The 20,171-nt window shown below is 42.7% G+C and overlaps 1 protein-coding gene across 6 annotated transcripts in view; it reads right to left on the bottom strand.

Moving 5' to 3' along the window:
• tcf7 (transcription factor 7) overlaps positions 1-19,362 on the bottom strand; it is a 64,204-nt gene extending 44,842 nt beyond the window's left edge. For all 6 annotated transcript variants that reach the window (XM_080483148.1, XM_080483147.1, XM_080483145.1 and 3 more), the window contains exons 1-3: positions 18,944-19,362; positions 18,633-18,702; positions 17,072-17,178 (exon numbers count right to left, since the gene is read on the bottom strand). In XM_080483148.1, the coding sequence (XP_080339274.1) occupies positions 17,072-17,178; positions 18,633-18,702; positions 18,944-19,126 (360 nt within the window). In that variant the 5' untranslated portion in view covers positions 19,127-19,362. The remainder of the gene's footprint in view (positions 1-17,071; positions 17,179-18,632; positions 18,703-18,943) is intronic.
• Between the last annotated feature and the right edge of the window lie 809 nt (positions 19,363-20,171).

Raw genomic sequence — 20,171 nt, forward strand, 5'->3', positions numbered from 1 at the left:
GGCCACGAATATTTGAAACATTTCATATAAACTGACACTAAAACTACGGCAGATCTCATTTAACAATGATCTTTGAGCGCCTAAAGTCTGTTTTTCTTGATATTTTTAGAGTAAAGCACTTTAAATTGAAGGAAAATGTTGAGTTAAGATTCAAATGGTACTTAAGTTGACAAATGTTAAACAGGTTACAATACTGGCAGTCACTTGCCATCTATACATCTCAACCATTCTTGTTTTTGTGCCCTCGTTCCTGAATTCTTCTGCCCATCTCTCCATCATCATTATCAATCCATCCCATCTATGAAAACGTCAGACGTTTGCATCTGTGGTCGGCGGCATTGTTTAGTCGTGATTTGTAATGTAAATATGTGGCTGTGTATGAGAGCATCACTCCCTCTCGACGCCCCCTGAACACACCAACACAAGCAGTCACACACGAGGCATATTCAGGGAACAACCAGCAGCTGCCTGGCTCAGCTCCGTTACTCCTACTAAGCCATAATTGTTCCCGGGCCTCTCCTCTCTTAGCACTGGCCTGCCCGAGCCAAGCGGCTAACCATCAGCAGCCCTCATGGCTCGCTGAGCCTCCAACCTCCAACCGCCCCTTGATGGAGTCCATCGTCTCCGCAAAACATACAGCACAGAGCTCAGCAGGTTTTTTTTTTTCCTATCTTTTTTCATTTATGGACCACAGGACGTGATCGCGAAGCGACTCTGCTCGGTTGACCAGGGCAAAAGTTCGGATTGCCAACTTTTAACAGAATAAAGGAGAATTTCAATTGTTTGTATTATTACTCTTGATTTTTTGTACATCAGAGTCACTAAAAGCAAGACCACACCCTGAGTTTGTTCATTTTGAATGCCAAAGATAAAGTAAAAAAAAAAAAAAAAAAAAAAAAAAAAAAAAGTTGAAATAACCTTGGATCTGTTGGATTTTGGGGAGTCCCGGAGCTTATTAGACACCTTCACCACAGTATCAGAAAATATTGAGGAAAAGAGGTTGCTATGCATGATTTGATGGATTTGCTCTGACCGAGAGGTCGAAAAGAGCTGCACTTGAGGTGAACTCATCTAATGACAGACTTCTGTCCTCCTTGAAACCATCAGCGGTGTTACCGAGCTGATCTGGTCCAAATGTGCAGCTAATGAGTGAGCCGGTGTTTTTATTAGATGCCAAAGAGATTATCTCAAGCACACGAAGCAAGAGCTTCAGACTCCGGTCAATAAATAATCGGAAGCAGACACATCCACACATTTACGAAAACGACGCCACCTCTATATCTTCCTTACAGTAATGACGTCTAAATCTGTGTATTTGTCCAACTCTTAATCTTAAAGTCATTTCATATCTTTCTCATTCACCCATTGTTTAATCTCGTGCCAAAAGAAACATGGCGGGAACCGGAAAAAAAACAACAAAAAAACCCCCCAAAAAAACATGCGGCATGGCTGAGGCCAAACCAGAGATCGCTGCTCCCATCCTGGACGCCTTCCCCCTCCTCTCCTCCCTCCAGCTACTGCGTGCGATGCTGCTGCAAAGCACGAACATGCTTTCCACCAATTAAAATGATCAAAATCCACACTTTTTCCATGACTGGCTCATGACTAGGCACCTCATCCTGAGCCAAAGTGTTTCGGGATAATAACATGTCGTGCTTTTGCTTTTTTAATTTGGAGTACCTCTGTTTTGCTTTAATGCTGATCGGTTCTTTCATTTCTCCTTTTTTAACACCTGGGAAATGTAACCTTTCCACTTGATGACAGGTCATAAACACGGTCGTTTGGGATGTCTCAAGATTCCTCTTTCTTTGTAGTCTGATTAATAATTGTACATAAAAATGCTTTTAAAAGGTGTCCTGTTATGACTTCAGGAGAAAGTCACATATAAGAGACGACTCCAGTTTAATGTTATCTCTCCAGCTTTTTTTTTGTGTGATGTCTGTTGTACATGACTTTCCATTGCAGGTTCAGATGCATCTGCAGGCAGTATTTCTCTCCTGCTTTTAAAGTGGTAAGAGGAAAAAAGGAAATGCAAGTAAACCTTTAAGTTTTTCCACCAACACCACAAGAGCAGTACGAGGGGAGGAGCTCTGTGTGTGTGTGCGTGTGCGTGTGCGTATGCGTGTGTGTGTGTGTGTGTCGTTCAGGTGACAATGAGACTCGGGGCCTTTATTTTCCATGGTAAACCGCAGCAGACAACCTCGCTAAACTGTACACAACACACACACACACGCACACACACACTCACGCCCCAGACCTGGTAATTATAAACTTGTGCCCTCAGTACAGTTTGATTGCAAATGAAGACTTACAGAAACAATATTACCGTCCTCAGTTGAGCTTGAGGAGCTATTGAGGTGAGATCTGAATCTCGGTCTGGAGACAAACAGGAAACTCCTCTTGACTAACAATCAGACTGTGTTGGATAAGGCCGAATGTCACGTTCATTTCACTTGCTGTTTGAACTGCAACCAAAACAGGACACGCTTGTTAAACACAACTCAATCTTATCTGAACTTTATCTATGAATATGTTTAACTCGAGGTAAAAATGACATAATAGCAAAGAGAGAAGTTAAAGCATTTGTTTTACCAATGACTCCAAATATGAACATAATGATCTTTATGAACCTATTCGTATTGTTTTCTAACTTTTTACTTTCCGCAACAAAGCAGTTTCAAAGCTTATAAAGAAGGAAACTCTCTCCAAATGAACGAAAACAGACGAATAAACTCCTCCTGCTAATAATTGCTTGTTATTTCCTCCAATTTTCCTGAAATCAAGCGCTTCTGCTAAATCGCAGCAAACTCTCTCCTGGGACATTTATGGACTTTCTCACCCTGTGGTGAAATGCATAAAGACAAACACATTGATAAAATCAACAGTGTTTTTCTTTGCTTCCTCTGATCAAAACAGCATACCACCGACTTGATGTTTCATTAATGGATGCCTAATTGAAACCAGTATTCCCTCTACTGGCCTGAGATTAATGGGGCTCCGTGGGGGATAAACTGGAGCCTGGATGTTACTCAAGCTGCGAGGTGGTTTCAGACCGTGTCGGAGTTACTGCCGTCATTAATTGGCAGCATTAAGACTTGCTTGAAAAGGAAAAGCGGACAAAAACTGGAACGAGGTTGGACGGAAGCAGAAACTCCCGTACAGACGGAGGTGACTGGGAACGGGTCGCCTCGATCTGCAGAGCAGTTGGGGAGCCCACAAGTCCTCCGGGGTCCTGACAATGGGGCCGGCTGTGCCTGTGCCTGCTGTAAATCTGCTTCGGTCTAGGGGGGATGATCCAGCGAGGGGAACATAAACACATCATTGATGGAGACGGTCTGACTGAGTGCACGTCTATTGAAGAGATTAAATGCCGCTTATTCAACAGAAACTACAGTGTGACATGTGCAGACTGAAGAGGACGATGATGGACGGGAAATGTCAACAATGCATCATATTTATTGTTTTCCTTACACAGTAACTTTTGTGTGACTTTTCAGCCCTCGGCAGTCCATACCAGATGTTTTTGTGGCCAGATGAGTTATGAAATTGTTAATTTTCTAAACTTTTATGAAGTTTTATGAGATAATTATACAACCTGAAATTTTAATTTTCTATTTGTGCATTTTTTCTTTTGCTTTTCTGAAGATGAACTCAACTAAGTTAAAAGAAAATATAACAAAATGCTCAATGTCAGCTTTGTGTTAAATGGAGGACTTTAGTACATCTTTCTCATGAAGGTTCAAAAACACTGTGGTTAAGGCTTTTGCCTCATAGACCGGTGTCAGAACTAAAAACAAAGCTTTAGTAGAGATCCTAAAAAAAAAAAAACTAAAAGAAAAAGTTTTAGTGCCGATTCTGTGCTTTTTCCACAGAAATTTGAAATTACGATTCTATAAATAGTCCACCATCCATGGCTTCAAGACACCCACAAGAGTGATTTTTGATCGTTTTCTGTGTTGAAACTTCGCTGCTCTCCTGGGTTCCATCAAACAAGCCCATTTCCTTAAAAACTGACTTTCGAAATGCGAACTCCCCACAGATTTAAGCTCATTTTCCTTGAGTGCGGAGGTGAAACGGTTAAAGGTGTTCTTAAGCTGTCAAGAGTTTGCTTCAGCATGAGGTTGTGGTTTTGTTTTACCAGGTGCACAACGCGGTTACCAGCTTCTCATTGTTTATTGCTAACTCCCTTCCGCTACTGCAGCTATCGTCTTCCTTCATAAGTTGTCTCTTTCACATAGACACACACGTGCGCGCAAACACAAACACTCTACTTCTTTCAAATTCTCTTTTTTTACAATCACGGTCTCTTTTTTTTTTGGTCTCCTGCACCTCATCAACTCAATCTGTCCCCCATCTGATAAATCAGATATTGTGTTTTCCTTTTGTTGTTCACTTCCTGCCCACCCGCCTCTTTCCTTTCATCTGTCCTCAATGTGCATACAGTGTTTCCCACATACATGCCCTGTACTGTGTGCAACACCTACGCTGTCGCACACGCCCACATGCTGCCACAAAACACATATACACTTGCAGCGTTTGACCACAGCAGGGTGCATATCGCAGTTGCTCCAGTTTGTGTTCGGCTCTGAACAACGTTCGCAGAAGCTGATTTACCACAACACCTTTTCACACACTCCAAACTGAGAATGCTAATGCTTAATAGGCACTGTTACTTCCTGGAGCAATACGCCGCCAGTGACATCAACTCCGTGGTCATTAAATGATCTTGTTTATGTCTTTCAGGGTTTCTCTTTCTCCTCATTTAAGCCATCTTTTTTTTTTTTTTTGGCCACCTCCGGTTACTTTTTCACCAACTTTGGCATTGAGGAACAAAGATCAGTTGCCCAAATTGGCAACAACTCGCATTCATCTGTTCACATGAAGGTCGATGGCGTACGGATAGGCTTTCACCATGCGTCCAACAACGTTATCTGCATTTCTCAAAGACCTGAGGATATTCTCACGATAGAAAAAGATTCCCATGACAACAAAATGTGGGCATGGGCGTTTTCTTTCAACCTCTGCAGGGCAGGGAGAAACAAAGGTAGGAAATCAATTTGACGCATGGCCGAGCTCCTTTTGAGGAAACCTGTTGAAGTGGGAATTCCTCCCGTTTCTGGCTTAAAAATGACATTAACAGATGGGACACGAGCGATCAGACTGGAGAAAGCTGCGGGACATTCACCTCATTTTTGCTTCTTGTGTTCAGCTCTCAAGGACATTTTACTTTCACTGTTACAAGAGCAATAACACAGTTGCAGACGGGAGAAATCGTCTTCAGAGATGTAGGCAAGCCAAGCAAACGAGCGACGACCGAAAACAGGACAAGTGGGAATATTTGTGTGCAAATGAAGGCAGCAGTTGGGGAAAATGCAGTCATTCGTTACGCAACAATATCCCATAACAACCTGAAATAACAACCTTCGATTTGACATTATCCTGTATTAAGCACCGGTTAAAAACAAAACAAAACTGTAGACTCTTTATAATTACCAGCAAATACTGGAAAAAGCTGTGATAACACAAAACATTCATTTGGCAAGGTAGATTGCTGTTTATCATTATACTTAGTAGCATATCTTTGAATATGATGGCAATTGGTGGTTGCCTGAATCGGATTTTATCTGTGTATCAATGAATATTCAAATTTCTTGAGGTAACTCGAAGCAACAGAATCAAGTCAACTTGGTCTTTTGTCCATGAGACCAGCCTTAATGTTTTTCCCACCAAGACTGAAGCCAAAGTTGGGCAGACAGTTTAGTTCAGACTCCATCTTTATCATCTCCACCCTGTTACTTCAGGGATGAATAACTCAAAGTAAATCACCAATTATACACCATAATGATTTGCTTTGGTGTTATATTAGATTGCCATGATTCCATCTAAGTACAACAGTGTTTTTGTAATTTTAAGTGGATGGGTGGTTCAGGCTTGTGTATTTGGCTGGCATATGAGCTGAACGTCTAAAGAAAGTATGAACCCCACCAACCTAAAAATTGGGTATTTTTTGTTTTCCCCGACTCTCTTTCTGAAAGGAACCCAACTTAAAAGGTTGAGTATAGTCAAAAGATCCCAGCTATGCATGAATTAAAATTGTGTTCGTGAACTTCAAAATACAAACCTCTTACAACTTTCAGCTCGGCTCTTATCACCCAACTTATTCTTTCAGTTCAAGGGAATAAAAGAAACCCAAAGTTGCTCAAACAATACACAATAGATCGTCGCATTGTGTGCATGCCTGATGTATGTTAGTGTGTCATAAAGAGGAAGAAGGAAGTGGAGGCAAAAAGTCGACACTACGAGTGTAAACGAGACGAAAGGCATTTTCTATCCTTGAGCGGGGGTTCTCCGTATCGCGACTTCAGTACATCGGCAGCGCGATGAGCTTTAAACGCACGTTTGTATGACAAGGGGGGGGGGGGGGGGGGGGGGGGGTGGAGACAAATGAATAGCATATGAAGGTGGCGGCGGCTTCATCTCCACAGCAGACGAGGATCACATGAGAGAGGATTTCTGCTCCTGTGTGTGCATGAGATCACAGCCATGTGTGCTGGGCCGCTTCATGCGGCTGTGGAGGCTCCAGTTGGTCTGGGCAGAGCCACGGGCGCAGGCCGAGAGGGGCGGAGGAGGATGGGGTTTGAGTTTCATTCAGTCGACTATTTTTATGGGCACTATTTTAATAAGGTGCGTATTAAAGTGGCGATAAAGGTCAGCTGCAGAGGCTTGAGGTTTGGAGGGTGAAGCATGTGGAAGAGGGACATGCTGTCGCAGGACATCATCAATTATCAACAATAACACAAACCAAACGGGAAGGTTTACTTTCGGTAGATGCTCCAGGATGATGATATTTAATCTACTAAACGGATCATGTGTTTGTGTTGGCTTGTCAACAGGTAAACACAATATGTTACTATCAACGAGCATTTTTGTCCAATATGTGTTCAAAAGTCAGATTATCTCCACCACGCTTCTTTATTTCTTTTAAATAACATCAAACTAAAATTTGCTGATTTACAAACAGAAAAATTAATTGAAGGCCAACAAATATTGTGACCCCACGTGTATATCAAGGGGCCCGTCGCAGTTCCCTCAGATAATATAATGAGAAACTGTAGTATATTCAAACAGGTAAACAATTATTTCTTTCAACGTCAGAAATGCAGACCGTGTGAAGAGCTGCAGAAATAACCTTTTTAAAGTATTAGTTGATCAACAGACGTGCTTTCGGTAATTACAGGGGTTTGAGACTAGTAATTACTATATCCACTGGTTACAATTTCACTCCGCGTTGTCTTTACCGTCTTTGATTTTCAAAGCATACTTGAGGATTTTTTTTTGTGTGTGTGGGGGGGGGGGGACCAAACCAAAAACAAGCAATGGGAACACGTCAAATGGAGTTTGCTGATTAATGAAATTTAGAAAGCGAATGACTAATCCACAAATACTGGCCCGGGATGCATCATAAGGATGAACTCCGATTAGTTTCACAATTAAGAAGTAGAAGGCGTTGTGAGTCAGAAGGAGAAAACAAGTGGTTAGAAATCATTAGTCTAGCCTCTTTAAAAAGATTACACAGATGATAGAGGTGATTTAAAAAAAAAAATAAAAAATCCAAACACACAACTCATTACCAGTGTGGAGATTTTCTGGAGAAATATAACCAACAAGAGAAGAATTAAAAGTACGGGCGTACACCAGACCCACATGTGACGTTAGTTTCTCAGACTCTGGAAACACACACACACACACACACACACACACACACACACACACACACACACACACACACACACACACACACACACACACACACACACACACACACACACACACACACACACACACACACACACACACACACACACACACACACACACACACACACACACACACACACACACACACACACACACACACACACCTCTCAGTAAAAGAGTGTAAACAGGGTGTAAATCTCCTCACAGGCGGACAGATGAAAGGCGGAGTGCACATGGCGAATTGTCATGTATGATCACATATCGTCGTCACTCGGACTCTGTTTGCGAACGCCCCATGTGCGGCATCATTAAATCTTCAGGTCGACAAAAGTGGAAGAAACAAACCAACACATACTGCATGTGCTGTGCCGTCATCAATATTAGATTGACTTTCTCTTGCTCAAACCGTGTATACCACAGGTTGTATCAGTCTGTTCGACACCCTTTTAACATCCTGGATGTTCAAAACATTCAGTTTTAGACATTTAGTTTGCCTCTATAATTAAGCGTCAGCACGCCTCTTTAGATCAAATTGGTTCCTTATGCAATATGCGGCTCGTCGAGGCAAATTCCTGATTACATAAACGTAGCGGAGTCTCGTGTTTAACATGATTTAGCTTCCTTTTTGGGAAAGTACGAGATGACTAAAAACCAACCGACAGAAAGAAAAGTGACTGTGATATGAAACCAAGTGATTATTGACAGTAATGAAGAGGAAACGAAACAAGATTTAATTCCCAGAGGTCACATGATTTCTTAAAAAAAAAATAAAAAAATCCCTCTCATGCAAACAAAGAAAGTGTATTAATACTCAGTTTCACACACAATCATTCAACATCAAAACCATTTTGATCAATTTCTAATCTTTGCTGTGCTTCTGTTTACCTACACTCACATCCTCTTCAAATGTAACTTAAAACGCCAAATACTCATTCATACAGGCTGACAGGTGCTTATATGAAACTCCGGACTGACCAAGGATTCAGGCGAGGGGGAGGAGGAGGGACTGAACCCGTTAACAGGTTGCGACGTTGGCCCACTGACCTAATTGTGCTGTGGATCTGTGTGTACACAAGCAACTGTTCAATAACTGTCTGAACAAAGCTCGAAAACGATGACGGAGCAAAGTTGCGCACTGAGGAGGTGCCAGTATCTGTTGTGACCAACCGGAAGACGGAGGAAATAAGTTGTTTCGTTCAATGAGTGGAAACGAGTGACTGCATTGGTGTAGGAGAGAGAGAGCGAGAAACAGAGAGAGTGAGCTGTCACTGATTAACTCCAAGCTGAGAACACACATCTGGGAGGTCCAGACAGCTCACTTTGTAAACAACGACACACACGAGACTGAATAGTTTCACTCCGCGAGCCAATGACTCACCTGGGTGCAACATCCCGTAAAACACACACACTTCAGACAAAGAGTGGGACGCAAACAAGGAGCTGATTTAAAAAAAAAAAAAAAAAAGACCGCGTGGCAAGTCTTCCTGTATTCCAAATTAATTTCCTGGAAAAACAAAACCGTCGTCTCTCCATTTAACAGAAAACACACAAGTGCAACAGTGAGACTTTGGATCTCCGTCATTGGTGCTTTCACAATGTTCTTGACCGATGAACTCGGTGATTTAGAATGAAACCAAGTGTGATTCACCAGGTGTCACTGCTAGTTTAGCAGAAAATGAGTCGCACAAAACACACCACAACAAAATAAACTCAGGCTCAATACAAGCGACACTGAAAGAGCTCCTCCAGTCATATTGGAACACAGAAAATCACTTTCTAAAACTAAGTGAATCATTTTTCCATTCTGACTTAAGAGATGTATCGTTCAAAGAGATCAACTGTGCAATTTTAGAACATGTCTTAAATTTGGATGCGACAGTCAGTTTTGACTTCACATCCCACCGAAACAGAGGTGATGCCCGCAAGACGCACACTTTAGAACGAAGAACAACAATCTGATCTTGTGCATCATTTACGCATGGCGCCGTGTCTTCAGGGAATACATTTTTGTTTTCGGAAAAGTTTGACGTTTGGAAAGCGATCTCTGTTTATACGGAAACGGCAGAAACACTGAATACTATGTCGTGAGTTTAGGGGTTCTGTATATCGGGGGAATTTGTTTTACTTGTACTGTTCACTTCTTCCATTATCTTAACCAATAACTCCATTTTTGTTCAGATGCATGATTGCATTTTGTTTGAAAAAAAAAGAAAATCCCAATAAACAACATTTGCAAACACCTGTTGGTCTTTCGCCACCTTCTTAGGGTAATGTTACTTCAAAACATAATCTCACACTAGTTTACAGCATAAAAATGAAGCATAAACATGAAGTTGACTTGAGAAACATCTAACCTCTACAAACATCAGGACCACTTCTTCCATATTGTTCATATTTAATGCAGAAAGATGAATGTTGACGTCATATTCCTCTCAGTGATGGTTAGTATACAGAATAGTAATTAAAAGAAAGTGCACACGCCATTTGTTCTATATTGACAAGTCAAAACTGTAAAAAAAAAAAAGAAAAAGTTAATCAAACAAAACCCTCACTTCCTTTTCTAACACCTGTCTTTTGCTGCGCTGCCATTCCCCCCCCCCCCCCGCCCATCCTTTCCACCGCACCGGAAAGAAATAAATGGATGAATAATTACAGGTATAAACACCTCGGGGCCATCCAAAGGGTTTTTCTTCCTCTTCTTCTGATATTCTTTTAACATTTCCGCCTCTTGAAATACTCGTCTGAACCGTTTCTCTTCAGGTGCCTTCACAGGCCGCTACTTCAAAGCTGGAAGGGCGATGAAGGGGCTCTTATGGTCATTTGTATTTTAATCTTCCCCCTCCTCTTCTCCTCCCTCTACAATGCCACCTTTACTTCTCCAGTCGACCCTCTTTAAAATCTATTTATCTGTCCTCGCCCACATCTTTTTTGATCTTCCTGGTCGCGTTTTATCAGTAGTGGAGGCCTCAATCTACTTGTGACAAACAAGTCCACAAACAAGTATTTGGGAATCAAATTTACATCGATGAGGTTTCTCGGCGCCAGATGAACTCTTCAGGTAGGAGGTTTTGCGGTTCGAAGCGAACGTGCAACTTTTTACAGTATTCCTCACATTATGTTTTCTCAGATAGTGGGATGTTTTTGTTCCGTTTGGGCGATATATCGTGGCTAATTTATTTTGAAAATTTTGAGAAATTCTGGAGACATTTCCAGATTTGCATCCATGCGTCTGACTATATCTGATTAAAATACATTACCTCTTCCACACGTTGTGACATCTTTAAAGATTTATACTGTAGCAGCTCAGTAACGGAAACAACATGCTGATTCATATCGGTGGAAATGGAAAAAAGAGGACAAAGGACAAGACGCAGACTTTCTGCCCAAGCTGCTTTCCTCCGAGGCAAGCGGGGCAAGGTCCTTATCGTTGCCAGTCAGAGGCAGGGAGGCCCCAACGCTGCTCATCCCGGCAATGGGTCTGAATGAAGGAGGGGGATTAGGGAGGCCTCAGCCTGTGTTGGTTCCATTGTTTACCAAGGGACTAGGGGAGGGATGAACAACCCCCCTGTCAACACCGAAATACAATAGAAAACAAGGAAGTGGCGAGATCCCAGAGGCTTGAACACACACATGCCATTCCCTTGATCTTGGAGGATCGACCTCATATCATTTGGGGGATACAAGGGGGAGAAAGAAGGGGACGGGGAGGGAAGTGTGATCGCAACAGAAGCTGATTTCTGAATGAATACCAGGAAGGAGGAGGAGACTAATGGAAATGTTAATGGGGCAGATCCATAAGTTCAATTTGCTCGAAAAGAAAGTAAATAAGAAGATTGTTTCTAAGAACGACTTGGAAATTCCAGTTAGGAGAAACTGACGAAGGGGCATTTTGAAACATTCATGCTTGAAGAAAATTAAAATGAGCTTATAGAGGTTTAGAAATGACAAGATCTCACTCCCACCTTTCCAAAACATCAATCTCTCAGCAGTCTTCCTGTAAAATTTCAGCGTTTTGTCTCTGAAATCAAAAGGTCAAATGAGCAGAAAATTTCCCCCAAACGTGACAACAGCAGCGCACAGCCTCGCGTAAACTCCACCGGCACCCGAATCAAACGTTTACAGATATCCTAAATAAACTGGATGATGCAGTGAGCCGTTTACAGTCAGCGTCCAGGTACAGTCGGCAGGAAAGAGTCTGCAAGCAGCGTGTCATCTGCAGCGCTCGCCGGCATCTTCGTGTGACCACAGCCTCCACATCACAGGGAGTTTCACAGCCTCTCTTGCAGTGAATTAAACAACACGCAGCCAAATATCTGAATAAAAACTTCAACTGCTTCCGACGTCTCTTTCCACTCACAAAGTGGGTGGAAACTCACCGCCGACACAGGGGAGTCGGTCTTCATCAGGCATGGAGAGACTAATTATGTTTTCGACTGAAGCACGTTGACGAAGTGTGCACATGCGGACAAGGTGCGCTTGTTTCAAACCAAACACATCTGAGGAAAACCTTGGGCAGTAACCCCCTTATTAAAATAAAACCGCCAATCACTCATTGTCCATGAGTCACCAGTCACTTCCAGCCATGTCGAGCTCCTGTTTTTGGTTTAATGGCCACACACCAATTTTAATCAAACAGCCATCAATCTCCAGGACTTCATCTGCTACTCTCTTTATTTGCCGACCGGCTTTCCCTTTTGAGCTGAAGTCGAACGCAGCACAGCAACTGCTTTCCTGCGTGATTAACCGTAAAATAAAAACAATACAGTTATTGCTTTGGATTCATAGATTTTTCGCTTTTTGGTCTTTAAAATCTTTTAAAATTACAAAACATGTTGAGGAATATTCATGATTATAAATGTACATGAACGGCTTGAGGACTGTTTTCTGTTGTTGTTCGACGCGGAAAACCACAATCATCAATACAAAGTAAGAGGAAGAAAAATATTGAAAAAGTTCGATTAATCAACGATTTAAAAATGATTGCAGATCACAAAAAAAAAAAAACACATTTCACAGCCACACTGTTCGGTAATGCAGAGCTGTGACTCTTCCTCTGTTAATGCTCCATTTACTCGTGAAAACTCTTTCAGAAACTTTCATCAAGTGACAATCAACCGCAGCGAGTAATACTAACAGACTCCATGACAACAAGGCGGCAGTCCAAGCCTGGATGAGTTTCAAGAAGATGCTGAAAAGCCCATCAGCAGGGTTTCGGATCGCCATCTCCTTCATGTTGAACTGACAGTAATTCAAAATTGATGACACTCCTAAACCTTGCCATTTCCCCGTCATCTCTCTTTTTCGTATCAACATCAAGTGATTTCACTTGGTACGAAAACAAAGAGTTGAACTGAAGCAAATAGCTGCTTTGAACTGGATACGATGAAGAACACAGCAGAGACGAGAGAAGACAGATAGATGGGAAGGCAAAGGAGAGAAGTATGGATGCCGAGGAGGGAAAAACGTTAGATTTACAAACAGTCTCCCCTCTGCTGATGCTCGACTCCACGAGACGACGGACTCGTGATCCTTTCAAAAATACTGTCTCTTAATCCACAATGAGCAAACGTGCTGCATCCACAGCCTGCTGCACACACACACACACACACACACACCATACGGCAAACATTAGCACACAAAACACACCATGAACCCGGGATACAAACACGAGCCTAAGGCAACAAACTTGAGAAAACATGCAGATGAATCCGACTTCGCACAGACAAACATGCCAAAATCTGAGATGCACACAAAGTACGTGGTCTAACGAACTAGAACTGCGACCACGCGCAGGGAAAACATGCACACAAACACAATGTGCATGGCACTACACACTACAGATAAAGCTTTATCCAAAGACAACAAGCTCGGGGAGTTTAGTCCTATCTCGGAATCCCACAAATCTCCTCCTTTGGGCCACTTCCTCTGAAAGGACGACCGACATCTCCATTAATGTAACAACAGTGAAATGTCCCATGAAATGCTGTAATAAGGAGTATTATGGCTGAATGGGATAAAGAGGGACTAGATATCGCAGCACCCTCTCTGGTGTGCATTCTCTCTGGGAAAAAAAAAAAAAGTCTTCTCAACAGAGATAGGGAGCTTTTATACACAAGATGTTAACATTAATACCAGAATAATACAGAGTGATTTATCGGCCATTTGTGTCTGTTCCTGCTTCAGTCAAACATGGAAAATAACATTTTAATCTGTAGGAATAACAAGAGCCTGGGGAATTGTATTTCATCGTATCCTGTGAGACACAAAGTGGCCGAGACAGTCAGAGAAGGATGAATACTACACATCTGTCTTCAAAACCTGCAACGTGTGAATGGAGGTTCACAGGAACACAGGAAGGTAAACATTGACAAGACTTTGACTGGGGGCATTTTGTCTGCATGCGTAAATAACTGCAAAAGTACCTTTATAGTCGGTGAATCCAAATTGATTTTCATCTTTTAATAATTGTCTGATAAAATGTCTGATGTTGGGGAGGCTTAAGATTCAGGGTGACTAATCCAAATACATTCAATTGAATTAAATCTGTATCGCACCAATTATAGGTAAACATTCTCATTACAACCAACAAAGGTCAAACAATCTGATTGAAAACACAAGAAATCATCTCAAAAAACACATTTTCAAATTCTTTATGTAATTATTTACCAGCCATTTAGTTCAGCAAGTTAACCAATGGTTTTATAACGGCACAATGAAACAGCGGATTCACAGGTTTGTCTAAATGCGTCAACACGCAGGACACAAAACAAAATCACCAATGCGAAGAGAGCAGATGGATTGTTCCTGTATTTCAGTGTTTTCATGGAAAGTATAGTAACCAATAAGGCTGGATAAAACCATCACAGTTATGCGTCCACAAAGTCCAACTCGTGCCCATGAAGCACCGTGACTTTCTGAGGTTTCGCTTCAACTAACCTGGCTGGCAATAACAAACTAGCAGCAGAGATGAAGTCCTCGCACAATGACCGGCATGAGTCGAAACATGTGTCGCCATGTCCCACATTAACGCCACGATACTGGGAAAACACCACGCCGCCTTTTCCTACCCCTCCGTCACACACCAAGGCCTATACTTTCTGATACATCTCCCCCGTCCGTATTCATCACCCCCCCCCCCCCCCCTCTCCAGAAAAACTCCCTGTAACCACTATTCTCAACAGCTTTCAAGTGGCAGGTAGATGGGGCCCGATATGCCGCTGCCGCCTCACAACCAGCGGGCTAATTACAAGGGAAGCTGCAACAAGTGAGCATTGTGTGGAGTCTCGAAGACACACTGGGGAAAGAAAGTGCTCTTTATCTCTGCCACCACCAACCAACCCCCCCACCACCACCTTCAGAGAAATCCCACCCTCGACTAGAGCGATCTCCGAGAAGCTTCTGCCGCAGATGCTTCGGGGTTCTTCGAAGAGAAATTGCACTCTCGTCGGATGTACTGCGTCATGAGACCGAGTGCATGAAGATGCTTGGAAAGAGGAGGGCATCCTATCATACGACTTAGTTTATTCAGTTAGAAACCTCGATCGGGAGAAGATGGGATTTCAAGAAAGACCTTGCTGTTGCACTTCTTACATAACAAATGCATTTGTAAACACCATTTACCTTTTATTCTGCACAGCTGCAGTGCAGTTAAAGGCCAGATGTCATGTTTCTTTTAAATGAAGCTTTCATTTTTCAGAGAGAAGATAAAATGTTCACTTACTGTCAGACCATTTCTAACAACTTCTCTGACCCTCCAATGACCCGTTTTTTTTCTCTTCTTCCCCATCTCCCATTTCTTCCCATTGGGTCTTGACCCATGATGCCGAAAACGTCAAGGTGGCATCAGAGAAATCCCATTTTTGGGCCGTGAAGCAGATTGTGTGATCCAGCAGACTGTGTCAGTCTACAGCGCATGTGATCTCACAAACAGGCATCTATGCTGTTTAGCAACGTCTTGTCTACTTGAGCAGGGGGTTAATTCAGGCAACAGGATTACGCAGCACGTGAAAAATGAATTAGGCACAACCACTCGTGTTTGGTGCAATTAGTCAGCCTATCCATGGGTATTGGTTCTTATGGGTGACTTGAAGGGATTTTATGATTAATTTTTTAAGGCTGTCTGGCTGGGTGAGAGCTCTAACACACTCCAAATCCTTCCATGAGTCTTTCTGATGTTTGTTTTAGCGGTTTAACACTCGGAACTGCCATTAAGGCTGCGACAACCCTCTTGTCATTCACGCTCGACACAAACAGATGGAAAACGTCATGCGAAGTGCCTCACGATGACGACATCAGTCATATTCCAGGTTCAGCAGGGGCGTAAACAAAAACAAAGTCTCCCCCCCCCTCCCTTTTCCCCCCCCGCTCAGCTTCATGAGGCTGCGGCACTTTGATTTCACGTCGCTCTGTTTTAAATACGGCTCGGTTTTATAAGGCAGTTAGAGGGGAAACTGCGCAGTTCAAAGACAAGTCAGAACACATGGTGAAGTTTGTGACTGATTTGCAGCGATGCGACAAGCACTTTAGCCCGACAGAGCCTCTTTTAATGCCTCTTCCAAACCTACGGGCCCGTTCGTGCACCGTGTTGAAGTGCGCTGGCAGTTCTTGGTGCGTCACTTGAAAACTTGATGGATGTATTTCCGGGATTTGATTCATGCTCACGTCGTGAGAACATACAGATCCAACTAACGAAGCCGGAGCTGAGGAAACCCACATACCAGCGACATTAAAAATGTGCTTTTAATTCAGCTCTCCGAACTGAAAGAAGCCGCATTAAAAATTCTGTATGTAATTGGAAAAAATACAGAGATTACAGAAGAGGATATAAATTGTCGAGTTCACTTAAGAGAGGGGGAAACATCACAGATTTTAAGGTTGAAGGAAGTGAGTGAAGTTTACAAAATTTTATCTTGAGACAAAATAAATATGAATCAATAAGGGGGAAAAAAATAAAGAAATACATAAAAGTGTGCTCCACTTTAAGACATTACATTTGGATTCTTGTTATGTTTCAGCATAGATAAATGCCATTCTATTTTCCCTTCATGGAAGCGTTTGTTTTATTTCTCATACTCTCAGCAATGAAAAGCAACCATTAGATTAAGCTTTGCTAACGACACTGAATATCACCAAATCTTTGGTTTCTCACATAAAACGCCATTTGTTCGGAGTTTGGACTTCGTGGCAAACAACACAAAGTGCAAGTTGAAGTACAAAAGCTCCGGTACGAGATTTGAACCGAGGAGCACCACCAGGAGAAAAGCAGTCACCAATCAACGAAGCCAGCAGGAGGATTGAAAGAGAAATGGACTTACAGAGGGAGAAATGGAGCTGTTGGGGAGGTAGGGGTCTGGCAGCATCAGGAATGGATACCCGGGATACGCTGAAGACTTGTACATGCCTCCATCTTGTTGCTTCGACACTGATGTCAGACAGGAAAAAAGCGTTACAATTGCAATATTTGTTTCTTCGTGATCCAGCAAAACCTTCGCAGAGTTTCTCCTGTCTCAAATTGCCAATAGTCTTTAGTACAGGAATTGTAAATACCACGTCATGACCTGTACGACTGCGATTGGGTGGCATCACGCAGAACTGATGGTGAAACTTTGAATGTGGGGATTAAAGCGGCACAAAATCTTATACTTACTCGTGCAATGCTGCGAAAAAGGTTCAGTACGAAACAGAAAAGAAAAACTAAAAGCTAAATGTGCATACAATATCTATTTACGGGCATTCTCGGCACTCTGAGGGTCTATCTTCGTATGACCAGAGACAATAACAAAAGTGTGACAATCGGCACGTGATAGAGGCCTGAACTTCTGCAGCCCATGTCTTCATTTACATCTCACCACCACCCATATTTAGCATCGGAGGCCTCTGAAGGTCAGCTGGTGTGCAGGTATGTCTGAACATGTTTAAATAGAGACACACCACATTAGAACTAAAAAGGTGTAAAACAATGACGGGTGTTTGGAGGCTGGAGCCCTCCTCCGTACAAATATCTGTGGCACTGACATCAAAATCATTCACATCAAATGTCCACACCCCCATCATCACCACTAAGATTTTCCAAAAGTTGACAGAACTTTCAACAGGGTCAGATCCCGGAGTGGCAGGATGTGAAATGATGCAATCCGGGTGGTAATCTCTGATTTCTGCGGGTCTCGCTCTGTAGGGTTCAACAAAACCACAAATCCAATATATTTGCTATAAGGATCACAATGCGAGAGCATTTTCCTTCCTTTCATAAAGGACTGCAATGAATTACACAACTAAGTACAGCCTGCAGTGACACCTATAATTAAACCTGCCATGTATACATACTCTAAATGTGCCTTCATGTAGGGGGGGTAATTACTCTCTTCTTTTGGGTGGTAAGTTTGAAGAGAAAAAGAGGGGATAAACCTCTCTGCAGCCACTGGTGGACCTGTCTATAAGTTGAAACGTTAAAAACAAAAAAGTGACTCAAATTAATATAAGATTATGAATTGGGTGCAGAAAAACCCTAAAAAAAAATCCCCATCATGATGAAAATGTTGCACAGAAGCAGACGACCATAATGACTTTTCAGAGATTCAGCTCTATTTCTACGCCACTTTCTCCATAGTTTTGCAGGTTTCAGCCACGATCTCTTCAAAGTAGCGCGAGAAAAAAGATGCACGGCACTTTTTACAGTGTACACCTGAACGCAACTCCTTTGAAGTTAGCGGCGCAGTTGCACGTGTCACCCATTTATTTCCCAACTTTCCGCAGCGGCTGTGCGTAAATTAAGATAGTGTGTTCAAACACGGGAATGGGTTTGTACGTAGTCCCCCTTTTTTTAAAAAAAATTTTGATTTACTAAAATAAAATGAAAAAAAAAAAAAAAAAACTTACCACCGTCGAGATGCTCCCTGTGTTTGTCCGGGAAGCCCCTCTGCTCGCCCTGCTGTCCCCGTCTGACCGCCTGAAACGAGCCCACAACAAACCCGGAGTGAGGAAAAACTCTCTGAAGTGACTTTACAGGCACCTTTATTAACACTTTATGATGCGTCTGAGTTCACCTCTTCTAATAATTCTGTGCGCCTTGTTTTGTTTTGTTTTTTTTCATTCAGTCAGCAACGCGTAAAATAAAACACACATTCTCTGTTTTGTGTGTCTTGGTTGCGCGCACACACACACACACACACATACTCCGAGCCACCTACCGCTGCGTTTGGACTTTGATTTATTTCCGACTCGTTCACCAGGGAGGACTTGAGGTCGGCCAAGTCTCTCTCCGTGAACGCGTTCTCCTGGATTTTCTCCTCTTGCTCCCCTTCGTCTTTGAACGATATCATCTCATCATTCGCTCCCAGGTCGTCGCCGCCGCCGCTGCTGAGCTGAGGCATGTCTACTTCCCCCTCCTGCGATGTTTGGCTACACTCTTACTAAAGACCCGAATTTAAAAAAAAAAAAAAAAAAAAGTATAAATAAAGAAGTAGGGAGGGAGGGAGGGGAGGGGGGCGACTGCTGTGTTGGATCGTCCTCAGTTTGGGGTGCCTCCAAAGTGTAGAAATCTCCGGCACATGCAGACGAGAAAAAGTTGAGATGTGGCGTCCCCCGGCTGGCTGCTCGGTACAAGACTAATGTTTCCCTACAACAGCAAACAGCTCATTTGAGCCCAAGACAAGGCGAGGAGATCCGACATCAAAGGGCGCCGAGCGGATGATTGACAGGTCCGATGACTGGGGTGGGGGCGGGAGGGAGGGGGGGGGGGGGGGTAGTACGATTGTTTGGGCAGAGGGCTGAGCTTCTTAAAGAGACATCACCTCCCTGAGCTGCGCTCCGCACGCATTATTCATAACCTCCAGGGGCGCGTTCACACTATCCACGGTCCTCCGGCTGCTGCTGCTGCTGCTGCTGCTGCTGCTGGAGCCACTCTGGTTAGTAGAGAGGTTACATGTTTTCGTTATTTGACCAAACGTGTCTTTCTGTGCCTGAAAGAGATCTGTACTTCAATAAAACTCTTTATGAAACAAGTTCAAACTCAATCAAACTCCTTTGAGAAATAAAAAAAAAACTTAAAAGCTTTCCAAAAGGAATAAAAGAAATACATTAAAGCTTCACAGAGAAATTAAACAAATACATTAAGCAAGAAATTAGGAATCTTAATCTCAAAGGATGAAGTGTATGAAATACTTTACAACCTCTCACACACTCTCATCCTGTCTGTTGGATCAACTTTACATTGCTCTTTTGGTATTTGGCGTCCCAAATTACTTACAAATATTAAGTGCTCTTGTCAGAGAACCACACACATCACACTGTTCTGGGTAACTTTGCAAGCAACAGACTTGCCCCGCACATCCAATAGAGAAATAATACATTTCTACATGAATGGAGGAAGCACTTCAGGTTTCCCAGCTTGAAAGTAGCCCAGGGGGCCTATATGAC

This window comes from Lipophrys pholis (genome assembly GCF_963383615.2).
Source record: "Lipophrys pholis genome assembly, chromosome: 16".
Classification (NCBI taxonomy): domain Eukaryota; kingdom Metazoa; phylum Chordata; class Actinopteri; order Blenniiformes; family Blenniidae; genus Lipophrys; species Lipophrys pholis.